Genomic DNA, 18,898 nt, shown 5'->3' on the forward strand with positions numbered 1-18,898 from the left:
TTGCTACAGTATTGTAATGCTCTTTCATATGTAAAATGAAGCTGAATCCAATCTTTTTTTTTTTTAAAGACATTAAAAGCTTGTGTTAATAATGACTTTTCTCTGATGCATCTGGAATATCAATGCACATGCAAGGGCACTCTTCAATGGATACATTAAATTATCAACATAGTGCCACAATACAAGAGTTACTTACTTAATGTAAAAATTGTTTCCACCACATTGGCTGATGAAATCAAATGACTTGTCCACAGTATCTTTATGAAGAACTGAATTACTGTAGCTGTCTCCTGGAACAACCAGGACATGTTCCTTTAAGTGTGAGAAAATGAAATTGTATATTTAGCAATTTTGGGCAATTTTCATTCAGTTCAATGAGATGTATTCTATTGCATCTATATCAACCCCAGAGAAAAAGGATACTAGGAATCTTTTTTAGTCTAAAGAATGAATAGATTTGAATACTAAAACCTACCAAAATAAGTGTTTTTCCATCAGGAATTGTCAGGTGTACTGAGATATCATGCTCAGAAACATCAAGTTCAATCTGATTTTCAGCCACCACCAGACCCCGACATCCAGAAGTATGTGGGCAAAATGAAGTATTATAAGAACCTAAATGAAACAAACAAAAGCTGAAACCTGATCTCTTGGAACTCAAAATGCAACAGAATCGAAACCAATGTAAATCTAGTTTACCTGACCAGAGGCGTCCTCCATCCACAATGATATGTACAGGAAATGTTGGGTTCTCTGGCTGATAATAATGTATGACAAACACATATCTACCCAAATGTGGCACTCTCCCAGTCAGAGTAATTTGATTCTGTCAATATAAATTTGAATAAATTTAATCTGCAATGTTTGCAATGAGAGCAAGGCTACATCCAACTACCATCTTTGCATATAATGGGCTGCTTGATTCTGCATTCGAGTGAAAGCGCAGGAAGAGATGCCATAAAATGTAATGCAAGGTTGGATAGTATAGTGTTCTATAGGTTTCTGGCAATCTCTCATTTAGATTCTCACTTGGCTCATTCCCAGATTGCCATTTGGAGCAAGGAGAGATTAGCAAGGGAATAAGACTAAAGGCCCAATCCTATCCAACTTTCCAGCAGTGATGCAGCCCTGCCCACAGGGCATGTGCAGCATCCTACAGTGGGGAGGTTGTCACAGATGCCTCCTCAAGGTAAGGGAACATTTGTTCCCTTATCTCAGAGCTGCATTGTGGCTGCCTCGGCCCTGGAAAGTTGGATAAGCTTGGGCCCTCAGTCCCCAGTGTGGCTTGTGGAATTGGGTATGATGAATCCAAATAATTGTAATTAACAGTCAGAGAGGCAGTCGGTTACCAAGAATTGCATCTTGCAAGAAAAGCAGTGAGAGTGAATGATTCACAAATTCTGCTGCTTGCATTTCTTCCTGAGGTAAAACTGAGGAAAATACCATTGATTTTATGATGGAGCCATCATCTATATCAGTGATTTCCAATCTTTTTTCATCTCATGGCACACTGACGAGGTATTGAAATTGTCAAGGCACACCATCAGTTTTTTTACAACTGACAAGGCACACCATGCTATTGGTGGGGGGCTCACATGCCCTAATGGCCCTACTAATAAATGACCCTCCCCCAAACTCGCATGGCACACCTACAGACCATTCGCAGCACACCAGTATGCCACGGCCCAGTGGTTGAAAATGACTGATCAATATCATCCAAAAATACATGAGGCTGCATAGACAATAGAAAAGAAACACAAAGACAGGAAGCATTAGCTTCCTGGTCATTCCACAAGATGTAACAGCAAAGAGATGAGCCACTTGTTACCCAATACGTTTGTGACACATGTATAAGGTGAAGGATGAATTCCAAGACGACACATGACCCAGGCCAGAACTCATGTCTCCCTTGACCAGGGTTGGTGCTATGAGAGCATCAGATCCAAGCCTCTTGTAAAAATAAAACTTTTCTTGGCACCTGATGCAATTCCTCTCCTCCCCCTATACAGGAAAATTTCATCGAAGCCACACCTTGCCTTGCCATGCTATTTGACCCTGCAAGACAATGGCACAATCATTGCAGCATGCAACACTGCCATTCAGGTCACAAAAAGACATATCCACATCAGATCCTGGCAAATTAATTCATAAGAGTACTTGATGATTGTAAGAGCTTGTAGGACACATCTGTGCTAAACTGTGACCTACATTTAATTCAGAATATAACTACCTGTAAAGATGTCAAAGTTACTCCATTAGCTGGATGAGCAGTTGGTAAAGGATAACTCAATGACTCCTGATATACTACATTTCTTTGCACTTCCCTAATCTTCCCATCCCTTAGTGCACTCAACACCACGGCTGCAGGAGGGGTTTCAAACTGAGAAGGGATGCATGAAACACTGTGAAAGAGAGAGAGAAAAATTATACCAATTATGCAGAGACTGGAAAGAAACATCAAATCAAAGGAAAGCAAATGAATCACTGGATTCCTTTAAAATGTTTGCATGCTTTAAAGAACAAGAAACTTACAAATCAATTGACAGAATCCAAGCAAAATGCAGCTAAAATTGTCAACATATTTTACAAAAAGAGAAATAATCTGAGGGTCCTGTACAGATGAAACAGTTGCAGGAATTTTCAGAGAAGTTAAAAGAAATTTATTAAAATGGCTCAAAGGAGTTTAACACATCTCTACGCAGACCTGCACATCACTACTGAACAGAAAGAAAAATCCTTTCTTCCCCTTACTTTAAGAGTGGCAGCCCTGCAGTATTGTGGGCATTGTGGTTATTCCCAAAACAGAGGATACACTTTTCAGTATTACACTATTTTAATCTGAAAGCCATTACTGAAATCTAAGGAACAATATACTTTACCTTGAATCAGCTAAAGGGCCATAAGCAGCAATGCAGCGTACTTCAGGCTTCACGTATTCTAAAGAAAAGTCTTCTGCTGGAATAATGCAGACTTTGTGCTAGAAACCAAAGATGACAAGCATTTATTTTTTGTTTTTGCCAACAGATATCAGTATATAAAAAAGGACAACAACAACATATGAAAAAAAAATTCTGCATGAATAAAACCCTTAAAGAAAGGGATCTCCTACAGCAAAGATACAATGCACATCTTGAAGGCTTATGAATGGAGAGCTTTTGGTTGCAAGACCTTGACAAGAAACAGAAGGGCAGACAGCTAGAAATCTTTTTTCATGCCCACAGAGCTTGTAGGCTCCTACTCTCATTTGAAGGCAGCCAAGGGTACATCACGGTTGGGTAGAGAGCTGCTAGTGTACCAGTATGGGATTAAAAGTGTGCACTGTGGGCAGTTACTCACTGTGTGACTTTGGACAGCTCATTTGTCTTCCTAAGAGCAGAAGCATAGAAAGGCCTTTTTTTTGTTTTGGTTTTTTTAGTTTGCTTTTATTGCACCTGAACAGTAAGACTTATTTATTTATTCAGTAAGCCATTTATTCAAGGCTCTGGGAGGTATGCAGAGTTGAAAGCAGGAATTCCCCTAGAATATCTCAATTTGTTTCAAAAAGTAAGTCTCTATCCTTCATGGATTCCAATTTTTTGTACTGGAAGGCTACAACCCGGAGAAGCGGGCAGCCCAATCCCGAGCTGCCTGGGGCGCATTGCTGCAGTGGTGCCGAGAACAGCTGCCGCCACATCCTGTGTGCCTCAGCCTGCTGAGGGCAGTGCCTCAGGAGAAGGGGACTTTCGTCCCCTTCCCCCAGGTAAGGGAAGGAGCCCCACAATGGGGCTACTCACTTTACCGTCGACCAAAAGGTTGGCGGTAAAGTAAAGGCATTCGTTTAGGGTGCTGAGCCCTACACAAACGATCAGGATCCAGTGGAGCTGAGCTCCACCGGACCCACCTCCTGTCTCCTCGCTCCCTCCCCCGGCATGCCTCCCGCCCACCCTCTCTCCGCCCCCTGCCTCCCCGTCATGTCTCCCGCCCACCCTCTCTCCACCATGCCTCCTCCCCACCTCCCTTCCTGCCCCCACTCACCGTGCTGCGGCTCAATGGTCCGTGAGACAACCGAGCAGCAGAGGATGGGCGCCCACCTGGCACTAGCCCAGCGCCGGCCAGTTCTCAAACTGTGGGTCGGGACCCACTAGGTGGGTCATGAGCTAATTTCAGGTGGGTCCCCATTCGTTTCAATATTTTATTTTTAATATATTAAATTATGCTTGATGCTTAATGCTACCATGGTATGTGACTGCATTTGGGGAACTGCTACAGAGCTGTACATTGAACAGGCTACTCTGTATATGCTTTTAAGAATTATGGTAAATGGGACTTACTCCTGGGTAAGTGTGGGCAGGATTGCAGCCTAGGATTGTTGAAAAATTTTCCTGCTTGATGATGTCACTTCTGGTCATGACATCACTTCTGGTGGGTCCTGACAGATTTTTATTCTAAAGAAGTGGGTCCCAGTGCTAAAAGTGTGAGAACCACTGGTGTAGGCCATGCGGCCCCACTGTAGCAGTGCTGTTTAGAATTGGGCTGTTAGATGTTCTTCACCACAGATGCTTCAATTATTCAGGAAATAGTGTAGTAATACAATCCAGGGGTCTCTGGTCAGTGAAGCTATGAACTCCATGCATATGCACAATGCAGAACCAAATCAAACAAAAAAAAACAAGTTCAGTCAGAACTGGATAAATTTCCTTTCTGACTCTAAGAATGCAAGCCTATGTATATATACTCAGAAAGAAGTTCCACTTATTCCACTTAAGTTCCACTTAAATTCAATGGGATTTACCCCCAGGTAAGTGTGCACAGGATTGCAGCCCAATCCTTAACATAGGATTAGTAACTTTACTAATCACATCAAACTCCTAACAGATATTTAAAGCAATATGGATATGGGAATCATATGTTTCTGTTATCACCCATGTTTTCCTTTTCATTGTGGTTGACATTATTTTGAAAGTGGAGGGCATAAAGAGGTAAGAGAGGAAGTAATTATGTATCCAAAAGATGGCAGCAAAGATCTTACAATAAAATATTTTAGCCATTTGCTAGGGAAATTAGGGACTTGTGCAATCGGTTTCATTGCTTTACAGCTAATAATGACTGAAGATCAAGATCAAACGTACACAAAACATTTTAGGTTAACAAAGCTAAATACAGTGGAGTCATGTCTTGTGTAGGGGTTGGGTTCTAAAGTCAGTGTGTAAGGCAAAAATTACATAAAATTACCCTTGAAAACCCCTTAAATTGCTTGACTTTAGGGGTCACGTTGTATGAAAAAATATGTATTGTATCTTTAAAAATTAGAATCATACTAGGAGATGGACAAGGAAATTGAGACCAACTGAGGGAACAGTAGATTCATGTCTCCCTTCTCGTTCTCACTTGAGGCACACACTCATTGAGTGGAATGGCTTGCACTACTTAAACTGTTTCCCCAGCTCATACAGTTGAATTTGTGTAAGATTCCCATATGATGTGACTCCACTGTAATTACTATTATCATGAAGCCCAAAACATTATATAATGTGCATCAAAGTATATGTGAAACCTGCAATAGTGGATACTAGTTGCTGCACGAAAATCTGAATCACATCCCTACTGCTACATATGTTGGGGAAGACACAGCAGATGGTTGTGATCATGGGAGCTGCCAAAGAGACCATGGCAAACACATTAGTTTTGCTTTTTGACTTTGACTAGTTTTGACTTTTAAAGCCCTTTACGGCTCGGGTCCGGGGTATTTGAGGGACCGCCTCCTTCCTTACAATCCGGCCCGTGCTCTTAGATCTTCTGGGCGGGCCCTTTTGACTGTGCCGCCACTAAGAGATGTGAGAGGGGTGGCGGCCAGGAAGAGGGCCTTCTCGGTGGTGGCCCCCGAACTGTGGAATACCCTCCCCTTAGAACTGAGAACTGCTCCCTTGTTGCTAACGTTTCGGCGTGGACTGAAGACCTTTTTATTTCAAAAAGCTTTTAATTGTTGACAGGCTGGCTGGTGTTCTTGCTTTTTATACGAAAATCCATGGGGTTTGTTTTGTTTTTAGCTTTTTAATCATTGTAAACTGTTTTTAACTGTTTTTCATGTTGTATTTTTAAATTGTTTGTTAGCCGCCTTGTGTGCCCGTTGGGCAAAAAGGCGGGGTACAAATTAATAAAATAATAAATAATAATAATAAATAATTATAATACATAAATCCATGGGATTGCATACAGTGAATGGAAAGTGGTAGTGCAGGACGCTGATGCTTGTTGAAGTGATCTTTGACCATAAGTAAGGCAGAAGGACCCAAGGGATAGCACAAGCAAAGGGCAACTGTAGAGCTGTCCATAGCAGTGGTTCCAGAAGCTGCAACAAGTATTTGACTAGATGATTTCATCCTCAGCTGTGCTTTTGGGGCCAATGCCACCTGCCTCCTTTCCTGCCTCACAATGAGAAGTCAGAGAAATCACACAGAAAGTATAAAAATGAACACCAGCAGGTTACTGGGACTGGCTCTTAATTTGGATAAGGTAGTGGTTCTCAAACGTTTTACCACAAGGACCCACTTTTTAGAATGACAATCTGTCAGGACCCACCAGAAGTGATGTCATTAATCTGGGAGAAATGTCATGGCCAGAAATGACATCATGAAGCTGGCAAATTTTCAACATGCCCCATACAACCAATTCAAATTAAATCATTAAATAAGTAAATTAAAAGTTTACAGTAAGTATAAGTTTTTAAATGTATTTTAAAAAAAGAATCCTCCCAAGCAGTTGCTGATCTGTTTAAAAAAGTTCCCAAACATCCCAAAGGTTGTAATTCTATGCACATTTGGTGAGAGTAAGCACCATTAGCTATTATTGTTAAACACATATACATACCAGCCTGTTAAAAGTATAGATCTGTAACATTTCTCCAAATGCAGTCACATACCATGTCTATTATATTAAAATAAAATACACATTGAAATGAATGGGTCCTGACCCGCCATTTGAGAAACACTGGGATAAAGTAATGGTGTCTAAGGGTTATAAGGATGGACAGATATCTCTGCACATACAAAGCTTACTATTTTTACAGTTCTGAAGTTTGCTCTTAAGTGTGGTAATTTCCATAACCTATCTAAAACACAGACAGGCTTCCTTGATTCCCTTATGGGAAAATATTGCAAACAGAAACTTACCAGAAGGAAATCTATTGATGATGCCCTAAGGTGTAAGTTTGCATCAGCCAAAAGGTCATAAACCGCAATGCGATTCATATTATCAACTATGACACTCCGACACTGGAAGCTGTAGCAAACACAAGATTTCAGAGGTAGTTATCCTGAACTGTGATTCTTTCCACACCAGCTATGCTGGAATTCTTCCAGCCAAAAACATACACTTGTTCCACCTCCTCCTCACATTCCACAAAGCAAAATGAAGAGTTATCCAAGTCAAATAATTGAGGGTAAGATCCTGTGGTCTCAGCGCTGGCGCTGTGTTGCAAATGTGCCATAAGGCACACCTACGACACTTACCACTGAGCCAGCACCAGCACTGGCTCAGCACAAGCTTGCACCAAACCAGTGGCAGGCGGAGGCTAGTCACATGATGTCCAGAGCTCCAGGTGAGTGCCAGGCAGCAGAGTGGTAAGTCAGGGTGGGGGGGAGGCGTTACAAGGCAGGGGGAGGGCGGGGGAAGGTGGGAGTGGGGCAGGAGGAAGGTGGAGACGGCAGTAGGCTCTGCTACCATATCCTAACCCCTTCCCAGCCTGGGAGACCCAACATGGGTCTCCTCGATTCTGCGCCCACTCAATAGCAGACACAGATCCAAGGAGAACCATCTGGGCCACCTGGCCTCTACATAGGGTAAGAGAGCATAAGCTCCCTTACCTCAAGTAGACCTGGCGCTGATCCGCAGCCCCATGGGATGTAGGGGTTGCCATTTTGGCGCTGGGAAGCATAGGACTGTGCTGCCCATTTTCTATTTGACACCTTGGAGATTAACATCTATGTACAAATAGAAGCATTCCATTTGATACAACTGGAAAAACCATGATTTTCTACATATCTAATGACAATGTACTTCTGTAAATCCTCTGATAAGCCTTTTATTATTTTGAATAACAGTTCCCTAAGATGAACAGTTCTGTTGTTGCTATTGCTGTTCATACTGTAGTTTTAGTTTCCTGCTGCTTTATATAGTTTTTGTTGTTTATGTATGAGTTTATGTGTTTTGAATTTATTGTGTTTTGACATAATATTTGACCGAAAGGACACATACAAATTTTAAGACAGATAAATAAAGAATAATTTAAGATTTTCTCACCTATATTTGCAGCTGTATATATTAATCTTTTCCTCCATCAAATGCCCAGGACTGTTCATCTTCACGTTAGCAATGTATTTCTGATCACGTTCATTAGCATACTCAAAGACTACAATATACCGGCCAACTTGGGGAACATTTAGTCTTATTTGCAGGTCCACCTAAGGAAGATTCGAGCAACATTTGAATACTGCCAAAATAATTATTGCATGAATGCTCTCACAAACATGAGTAAGTCACCACACAATAATACTGTGAGAATGCACATAGCTAAAATGCATTAAATGTGACCCACACTGTGAAATAGTTACATATAAATGGAGAGGTCTTACCTCTTGACCACTGATATGAGACATCAATGGATGCGTGGCTGTTGGTTGCTGAAAATCGACTTTCCTGTACTCTCCCCCATGCAAGAAAAATGTTACTGCTGAACCAAGCGCACAAGGAAATTTCTCCAGTGGCAAATGTTGATACTGTAAACAACTGAAAAAAGAGAAAAGACAGGGATATGGCAATGCTTAGATTAGGAAAACGATGTGGGATATTGTCTCACTGATATAAATAGATACAGTACACTAACTTATCTACTGTGGGACGTCCTGAATATGTGCAAGGCTCTACAACTGGTAGTTGCAACAGGGGTGCTTCATAGTAGTCGCTAGGTAAGAGTACCAGGTAATCCTGCCAAGAAAAAGCAAGATCTACATAAGTATATTTATTGAGCAAATATAATGTGATCACTGCAGAAAAATTATATATTGCATATTTGCAAAAGGACATCAATAAAGACTCTGAGAAACTGCCTTTCATCACAATCCTATGCATGTCAACTCAGAAACAAGCCCCACTGTGTTCAATAGGGCTTACTCCCAGGAAAGTGATTATAGAAGTTCCTGGGAAATTCTAAACACACTACACACTTTCCTAGGAGTAAGGCATATTGCATGCAGTGGGATTTACTTCTTAGTAAACATATACAAGGCTTGTGCTGTAAGGTACTTAATGAACACTTTTGATCAAGTTAAACTAAGCTCTTACAGTAACACATTCTTTCCAAATCACAGATTTCATTTGCTGGAGACAGTTTCAGAAACACATCTGCTGCACTGGATTAATAATAATAATACCCAACATTTGAATAGCACTTCTTGGGTATGTAAAGTGACTCATATAAAGTATGTAAAGTGATTTGGGGAACTGAACCATTTATTGACTTGTTTCAATTTGTAAACTACTTTTTGGTGGAAAGCAGTATGTAAATAATAAATAATAAGAAATATTTATCATAATATTGTTATCCTTACAACAGCCTTGTAAGATAAGCTATTAACCCTATATTGTAGCTGAGGTTGAAGGGGAATGGCTTACCTAAGACTCACAAATCTTACATTCCAGGGCTCCTTTGGTGCTGACACTGCAGCTCTCGTTTCTGACCTTGAATAAGGTGCTTTAGGACTGGAGATGCCTTTTCTCCATTCCTGAGACTGCTCTAGGAATGGAGGGTTCCTCATGAAGTGACTCTCTGTTCTGAAAGCAGCCTCAGACATGTGAAAGCACATCTTCATTCCTAGGGTACCCACCACAAGGTCCAAAAGAGCTGGAACACTAGCATCAAGGGAGCCCTGGAAGTAGGTAAACCTACCTTGAGCCGCAACCCCCCCCCCCCCCCCACACACACACACTTAAGTAACTCAACAGAACTCTGTCAGTGCTGCTTAGATTGTAAGTTAGGGTTTAGCAGACCTCTGGATGGTCTTTGTGAATTGTTATTTCTAAAGTCTGTTGAATTGAGGGTTCATTGTACTTTGAGAAGTACATTCAGGGTGCTTTCCTTCTTTATCATGAATCAATATATATAAAGAAAAGTTCCCCATGGACTCACTTGCATCTGTCAGTGACAGAACTACAGTGGAGAACAGAACTTTTAATTGCACTGATAGATACTTTATTTACGATCATCCGACCAGCTAATCACAGACAACAAAACAAAATACACAAAATACACCCCTTTACACATATATAAAATCATAAAATCAGAGATTTACACTCTCAATTTTCTTTCTTACCAACTGTGCAGCATGACAGAAGTGGGCAACCCTGAGTGATATATCAGAATATATATCAGATAGCAGAAAAGCAAGCTGCTCCTCCACCTGCATCCCCATCTCAGTACCGAAAATCGGAGAGATAAATTTAGATCTCAAATCATCATAATATGGACATTGCAAAACAATGTGGGCAGTTGTCTCCACCACATTATGCGGGCAAGGGCACAGTCTCTCTGAATAGGGACGCCTTGCATAGCATCCCAAAAGGACTGCTGATAAGAGTACATTACACCTGGCTTTAGTAAAAGCAATCCTAAATTTAGGGAATTGCACTGAAAAGAGTGATTTTCAGAAACAATATTTCAAGGTTGTATGTGTTAATTTGAAACATTTCTCCTTTCAGAAGAATTTGTTCAACCAAAGCTCACACTACCCCTTGAAAAAATACACTTTGGGCCCAATCCCACCCAACTTTCCAGCACTGATGCAGCCAAGCCAATCCTGCAGTGGGGAGGTGGGTCAGTAATAGAACAAATGTTCCCTCACCTCAGGGCTGCATTGGCACTGGAAAGTTGGACAGGCTTGGGTCCTTTGTCCCTTTTGTCTTTCCACCTCCCCAAAAGAGACAAAATATATTTTTTTCAGTGAGCTGTGTGTTTGTGTGTGCAAACATCTGCTCAATTCTCAAAACAATTAACACTATAACCATAGGTGAATTCCTTACCAGAAGGATTCCCTCTGCCATGATCTTAAAAATCCAGGTTCCAGGTACAAGTAAAAATGGATCAGCAAAGCTCTTTCCTGGGACAGTTACAAAAGCCGGGTCTCTACTGGGTGGGAACACAATATCTTTGCTCTGAATATTCCCTGCCAGCAAACAAATCAATTAATAAAACTATTCTTTGAGTATTCATGATCCAAAAACACCATTAAGACAAGATGAAGAGCAAGTTGACAAGAGAGTGAGTGAAGAGTCTGACTCTGATCTGCCAGCACAGATCCTTTTCCCTGGAGCAATACATAACACTGGATATATAGGCATCATTCAGAAAAGGAGAAAATAAAGAAGACCGAACAGGATAGTTCGTGAATACTATGCAGTATTCAGTCAGTTCAGAATCTAGTGCCAAGTTCAACTTGGAGGCTTCTCAGAGGACCGCTTCACACATTACACTCACAAACCAAGGTTTGCCACTATGTAAGCTCCCGGAAGCGGCCACCAAACCAGGCTCTCTGATGAATGTGCCTGTAGAATAAAAGTGCCTTCCAACATCTCTTTTGGGCATTCATAACATTTTTAAACATAAACTTCTAATATATCTTAAGGCGCAATCCTAACCCCTTATGTCAGTGCTTTCCAGCACTGGCATAGTGGTGCCAATGGGACATGTGTTGCATCCTGCAGTTGGGTGTCACTCATGGAGGCCTCCTCAAAGTAAGGGAATGTTTGTTCTCTTACCTCAGAGCTGCACTGACATAAGGGGTTAGGATTGCTCCCTTAGTTACATATGAAAAAGCAGAATGGCTGTCCTTCCAAACACCCCAATATGGGTTTGGAGATATGGTACTGAGCCACCAATAAAAGACCAGGCAAACAGCTATTCTGCTATTACAGCATAGAGATGAATTCAGATTTTGCGTTTCAGATTCCATTACACTAATACCTTTCCCTGTATTCACTTGTGGAGACAAGTAGCTATTATATAAACATTATTTGAAAAGCAACTATGCCAACATTAGCCTCCATGAAAGCATCCTAGGAAGCGATTAAGTTTTAAATGGGGCAAGCAAGCTATTAATAAGAAAAATACGAATTAAGGATGAGACCATGCACATGAAGGCAGCCTTGGGGTCAAGGAAGTATTCTGGGAAACTACTACAACTGAAATAATCCAGTTAGTAAACTTGGGGCTCATCTTCTTGATCAAGGCTGAACTTATTTATCCAAATTCTTGAAGCCATTTAAAGCGTGAGGAAAAACTTTTATTTATGAATTTTCAGGGGCTTTTAACCTTTCTTTATGCAGACCCCATTTAAATCAGGAGGGAGCAATTTGTTCAGCATGATGTATCAGACTGGAAATGGTTGCCGCCCCATATTCAAATGTTAATTCTATAACTGTGAGGCTTAGGTCTCTCTCTCTCTCTCTGTGCGCCCATGCACATGTGCGTGTGCATGCATGTCTTTAAACATGTGTGTGCAAAAAGGACAGTCCTCCCGTGACAAAAATAAAAGTTGGGAGCATTCAGGATTCTGGTGTATCATTTCAAACTTCATAAAAAACTCCAAATATCTCTGAAACTATTTCATCTCTGAGAAATCTCTGAAACTTCTTTAGTATCCCAAACATGTCAACAAACCTCCCATATCTTTTAGATGAACTAGCTCAATGCACTAAGAGGCTTTTCAATCACCTGCTATTTTTTGCAGTTGCCGTGTTTTACCTACCTTTGTGAGGCCGAGATTGATAAGCGATTATTTGGCCAGATACTACTGCAGTTCCAGGATTAATATACCTCAAGATAACATGAAATAAATAGAGGTTTGATTTCTCCACATTCAAAGTTATCCTCACTTCATTCTGTAAAGGGGAAGTTAATAAACAAGAAAAAAAAACAGCCTTAAAGTGCCAAAAGGATAAACCGTTAGATGCCATGCAAGCAAAATAATCAGTTCCTATAGGAAAAGGTACAAACATGTACATAAACACACACACATGCAAACGCAGACATGTATGCAGAGGGGGGGAAAGCATTTTCCTGGGGTACGGAAGAGGAAGAAAAGCAAACCTAGCAAGAAATGTAGTTCACTTACAAGTGTTATTAGGGTCAAAATGTTTTCCCTCAGCAATTGAGATCCTCCCTTTAGAGCTTTCTGAAACCAAGCTGACATAGTGCAGTATTAGGTGGAAGAGCTTAGGAGAAGCCACAGTGACAGGGACTACCACCTCTGGCTGGGAAAAAAGAAGCAAAGAAGAGGACAGGAAAGCATATTATTTAACACTACCACCCAAAGTTGGAAAATGCCTAGAAATCATTTAGCATATCTGCAAACATAGCAGATGGAATCCCAGCTTAGTGCTTTTGCCATCAGGAGCTCTGTCTGCAAACTGGAGCTCTGTCCATCATTCATGGAAGCAGCTCACAGTGTTTCTCAATGTTTGTCCTCTACTGTACCACTTCACATAATCCACCTATTCAAAATGCCACTGGACGTCACTGGGGATGGTATCATTGCAAGTTACTTCTGGGTTGGGAGGCCAGATGTGACATGACAAACACCAGTAAGAGGCTCGGGGTGGATGGGAGGACCTATGTGATCACGGAAGAGCATGCTTGGGAGCTCTGTCCACCAAACTGAGTCTCCTACCACTGTTGTGTTGCATTCCTGGTCCTGCTGCCGGGCAACAGATGTCCAGGGGTCCCACAAGTACCACCAGACAATACCTCAAGTACCATCGGTGGTACCCATACCACTGGTTGAGAAACACCGATCTGCAGAGGTACTGATGGCAGAAGTTTCAGAGATGCCACCCCATGTTAAAAAAAAATTATATATTTTGATAAAACACAGGACAAAACATTTCTCACAGATCCTTGCACCAAACATTATCTCAAAATCCAGTCCTAAAGCAGATGCCCTGTTAACTAAAATGCCCTGTATTCATTTCTAAGTAAATTTGTTGAGGAACATGGATCGTGAGGAAAGGTACATCTGTGCTTAATGTTGACTTTGTTGAAAGTTGTGGGCTAATGTTCCATCACGGATGACACACCTAGTACTGTGGATGTTCCCTAATCAATTACCAAAGAGCTTAAAGTTGGTTATTTGAGAAGAAATTTTTGTCATGCGGCAAATGTCAGAGTTGCAAGGATACAATCTAAAGTAGCCATTTTCAACCACTGTGCCATGGCACACTGGTGTGCCATGAGTGGTCCACAGGTGTGCCACTGGAATTTGGGGGAAGGTCGTTTATTAGTAGGGCCAATGGGGGATGTGAGCTCCCACTAGCAGCATGGTGTGCCTTGTTAATTGTCAAAAACCTGATGGTGTGCCTAGATCATTTTAATGCCCTGTCAGTGTGCTGTAAGATGGAGAAGGTTGAAAATAGCTGATCTAGAGAAACTAACTCAATGTAAATCATGCAATGGGAGAGTTTGCAACCAAACATTTTCCTGTGTTTTCCTCTACTAGTCCTTCCACTCATTCTCCACCCTCATCTGTTGTAGAGAATATTTAAATCCTACTTGCTAAGAAGGTAGATGAAAAAGTTGAGCAGAAGGACAGGGAAATTAACGGGCACCTATTTCTTTGCTCCTTTTATGTTTGATCTTATCTTGCAGTTTTGAAGCCTTGATATTATGTAATTGTTTTTATCTGCTGTTCTGCTTTCTTTGGCTGTGTCAATTGTTGATTGCAGTTTGGAATTAATGGCTGTTTTGGTGGATATTTTATATTGTTATGAACTGCTTTGAGAACTATTATACTTGAAAAGTAGTATAAAATACATACTACGTACGTAAATAAGTAAGGGTCATTGTTAACAAGCACTACAAAGATGATAGAAGTGGGGATTTGTAGTAAGTAGTTAGTAGTACTTACCAGACATTGGTTAGCAAATATACTGACTCAAATAGATACATATTTAGAGTTCCATGTAATCTGTCTTGTTCCTTCATTTTCATCACTTTTCTATACTATTACATATTCCAGGCTGCAATCCTGTACACACTTACCTGGGAGTAAGTTCCACTGAACACGTTACTTTTGAGTAAACATGTATAGGATTGCACTTTCAAACTTTTTCCCTCCTCCTGCAAACAATTTCTCTTTAGTTTTTATCTGGCACTATCCAACTGCATCCTAAACACAGTTACATAGAGTATAAGCCTGACTAAACACAGCAGAACTTACTTCTGTTCTGAAAAAAAAAAGTCAGGATTTTGACAGAAATGGGCCAAGAGCAACTGCACTTTTATTTTCTGACTCTGCGGCTCATAACATAAGAGTAAAAATACATGAAATGTTTTTGCATGGCTGTGGGTACAGCCATAAGATTGCCAGATTCACGTAAAGCCCAAACTACATGGTTAGTGCAAAGAAAGTACTTATGACCCTCTATCCCAGGAGCACTTCACAGGCTATATCTTCCTCATAACAAAGTACCACACACAACTGTCTCCCACTGCCTGCCTGAACCCTGTTGATGAAATTGTGGGACTCCACAGTCAACAGCACCTCCTAATCCATGACTGTGATCAAGAACATGACTGCAACAAATATGTATATCCACATTTTCTTGAACAGTACAATTTTCTTGCAAGTATGCAGACCTACATTCAATTGTAATTCTAACAGAGTTAGAGTTAATTTACAGCCCAATCCTGAGCTGCCTGGGGTGCGCAGCTGCAGCGGCACCGAGAACAGCTGCCGCAGCATCCTGTATGCCTCAGCCTGCCGCAGGCGGCGCCTTGGGAGAAGGGGACTTTCGTCCCCTTTCTCCCAGGTAAGGGAAGCAGTCCCACAATGGGGCTACTCTGTGTACTCTGTGAGACCGCCAAGCAGCGGAGGACGGGTGCCCACCCAGTGTTAGCCCAGCGCCGGTCAGCGCTGGGCTAGCACGGGCGCTGACCCGGCGGTAAGCCTCGCAGATGTGTCTTACGGCACTTTTGCAGCAGTGCCCTCCGGCGGAAAGCCGGAGGGCAGAGCTCAGGATTGGGCTCTTAGACATTGTTCTATTCCTGTGTGAGGTCTATTCTGCATTGTGACTTTGCTGTTACATCTAGCACAGGTTTTCATATGGACCATCTCAATCATTAGAGGAATCTCCATGGCCATGTTGGATTTCCTATATGTGTCTCTTGATGATGTGAATGTCTCACAGTAATTGGCAAACTGCAGTAACGCTGCAATCAGAACATGTAGTACAAAATATTCTTGCACAGACAAGGCAACTTACATACCAAATGTCACTGAGGCATACATCCTTCTACACTTCGTCCATGATCAGTTAAAGAAGAAGTTTCTAGGAGGCTTCAGTATCCACGTAAGTTACGTTTTTCAGTGTCTTTCACAAATGCAGTGGGACTCAGGAGAAATGACACATGCACCCTCTTCCTAAAGCTATTTCAGATAAAAACAGCTAGCCAGTTAAATACATACTTGTATGGGGGACATCTGTGCATAACCTCTCCAACTAAAGCCAGGAAATTCTTGAGGATCATAACCAAATCGGATGGCTTTTCCATTGGGCGTTGAACCATCTTCAACTTCAAACTTAATGTGATGTAGATCAGGAAAATAATGGTTCTGTGCAGGCCTTTCAGAAATACAAAATTAAACAGCAAAACAATAACTTACTTCCTGAAAATGTTTTGCTTCCTATATATATTAAAGAAGCACATGAATCTAAGAAGCGTTCAGTGGGATCAAACTAAAGAAAGTCTACCAGGTCCAGCATTCTCTTTCCAACATATAAATACCTCTAGAAAGTAAGCACACAAACAGGACATGAAGTCAATAGCCTTCCTCTATTGTGCACTTTGGCACTTAAAGATATAAGGAAGCATATAATTTCCCTCCAAGCACACGTGTGCACAGGACCGGCTCAAGCCAAAGCAATGCTCAAATAAACACCCAAATTTTCCACCCAAGCCCCCCACTGCTTTTTTAAACACATGACCTCCAACTTTCCCTTTTCCACCATTGCCACTTCCTACTCCAATGCCCATCAGGCCACTCCTTCAAAACAGTCCAGGCAAGGGCATTCAGGGAGCAGAAGAGGAAGTCCAAGGTGGGCATTCTGGTATGTGGCAGCAGTGCAAACTTGTTCTCTCTGAGAGTGATCAGAACACTCTCAGCAGCAGCAACACTAGAGAAATGGGTTGGTTGCCACCACTCCAGTTGTCATCTCATCAACTTGCCTGTCAAGGAAGTGAGTGAGAAGAAGACTGCAGCAACAGTAGAATGAAGCAGCAAAGGCGAAACAGGGTCCAGAACACTTCTGCCAGCTTGCCCCTGGAAGCTGCTTCATCCAGTTGCATGGGTGGGCTGGGAAGAGAGGGGCCACAAGCAGCGGCCCTGCTCCTGATCTCCATGTGCTCAGCAGAATCATTATTTATGCGGTGCCATCAATGCACAAGGCATGCTGAAAAGACAAGTCCCTGCCCAGAGGGATTTACAGACTACATATTGACAAAGGAAAACAGAGGAAGGTAAAGAGGGTGACACAGAAGTAAACAGGGGAAACATATGCAGTTGTTTCAATTACACATTCTTAAGCTAGTTTATGGCAGGGAATGGGGCCTAAGGAATGGTGTGAAAAATGGAGCACACACATGTAGGTTCTATTTTCTAACCTTCTGCAGAACATAGAGGCATCAGGGACAGAACCAGAAGGCGAGGAGGCATCGGGCTGGTGGGAACAGTTCCGCTTTGTACTCTATCAGTGGTGTTCCGGGGGGGGGGTGCAGTGTGTAAGCAGCCCCTCCCCCTGGCCTTTGGAGCCATTCCAGACAGTGAGAGCAACACAGAGGAGGTCAGAGTTGCTCTCACTGCCCAGAATGGCTCTGAAGGCGAAGGGACGTGCTGAGATACCTGCACAACTTCCTCTGTGTGTCTGTGTGTGTGGAAGGATGTCTTATAGATGCCCCTATGATCACTTTGTATATGGTTCCATTTAGTTCTCATGGCTCTTGTACAAAGTGGCCAGAAAATCCCTATGCATGAGATTATGTGGATTTGGGATTGAAACCATTGAAGCCTGCCTAGGGGCATTGTGGCCACCTTGTGTAGATCTATCTTCCATGAATTTGACACCCACTATGATAAGAATAATGTTTTTGAGTAGTTAGCAGCTGATTTAGCTCATCAATCTAGAACCGAAGAGATAGCAAGAAACCTCAAGGAAGTTTTAAAATACTGCTGTGGTTGACAAACTTGGATTTCCAGGCTCACTTACTCAGTGCAGGACTTTCCAACTATATGCCTTCTGCACTGACAGGCACCTGTCAGGTCATTGCACACAGGACTGACAGACCCACCCACATCACACTGGCAACCTGCAAGGGAAGAAAATAATCCAAATTCTACTCAAATAATATAAAATATACATAACCAGAATAAAGACCTGTAAGTTTTTGAGAGAAAGAGTAAGGTGAGCACTCACCATTCTTTTCTAAAGCTGCAATCCTATAACACTTTCCTGGGAACAAGCCCCACTGAACACAATAGGACTAGCTTCTGAGTAGACATGCTAAGATTTGTGCTGCAAATGTCTTTAGAGCTGTAGTTTCTAAAGTCTTACTCTGACTTTGGGAACCCTGTAAGACTTTGCAAGGAAGGGGAAAGGGCAGCAATGTGATTGCCATGAACTTGCTGCTAGCAGGGGAAGGGGAAGGGCATTTACTTGGGGGTTGCTATGGCTCTCTAGAGAGTCTGGGGAGCCTGCAACCTCCTCTGCAGCCCTTCCCAAGGCTTGAAAATTTTATACGAAGAAAAAAACCCACTTTCTGTTTCGAGACAAAACCAGGTTTTTTCCCAATTTACAAAATTTCCAAGCCTCGGGAAGG

General features: G+C 41.9%; 1 protein-coding gene across 1 annotated transcript in view; it reads right to left on the bottom strand.

Moving 5' to 3' along the window:
• The window catches only part of LAMA3 (laminin subunit alpha 3), a 146,154-nt gene that overhangs the window by 68,934 nt on the left and 58,322 nt on the right, over window positions 1-18,898 (bottom strand). Inside the window, exons 21-33 of the mRNA XM_066623036.1 lie at window positions 18,289-18,388; window positions 16,491-16,647; window positions 12,777-12,909; window positions 11,053-11,195; window positions 8,861-8,961; window positions 8,610-8,763; window positions 8,278-8,438; window positions 7,149-7,257; window positions 2,880-2,977; window positions 2,231-2,402; window positions 700-826; window positions 476-615; window positions 197-312 (exon numbers count right to left, since the gene is read on the bottom strand). Of these exons, the coding sequence (XP_066479133.1) occupies window positions 197-312; window positions 476-615; window positions 700-826; window positions 2,231-2,402; window positions 2,880-2,977; window positions 7,149-7,257; window positions 8,278-8,438; window positions 8,610-8,763; window positions 8,861-8,961; window positions 11,053-11,195; window positions 12,777-12,909; window positions 16,491-16,647; window positions 18,289-18,388 (1,711 nt within the window). The remainder of the gene's footprint in view (window positions 1-196; window positions 313-475; window positions 616-699; window positions 827-2,230; window positions 2,403-2,879; window positions 2,978-7,148; window positions 7,258-8,277; window positions 8,439-8,609; window positions 8,764-8,860; window positions 8,962-11,052; window positions 11,196-12,776; window positions 12,910-16,490; window positions 16,648-18,288; window positions 18,389-18,898) is intronic.

The sequence above is a fragment of the Tiliqua scincoides genome, chromosome 4 (genome assembly GCF_035046505.1).
Source record: "Tiliqua scincoides isolate rTilSci1 chromosome 4, rTilSci1.hap2, whole genome shotgun sequence".
In the NCBI taxonomy this organism is placed as follows: domain Eukaryota; kingdom Metazoa; phylum Chordata; class Lepidosauria; order Squamata; family Scincidae; genus Tiliqua; species Tiliqua scincoides.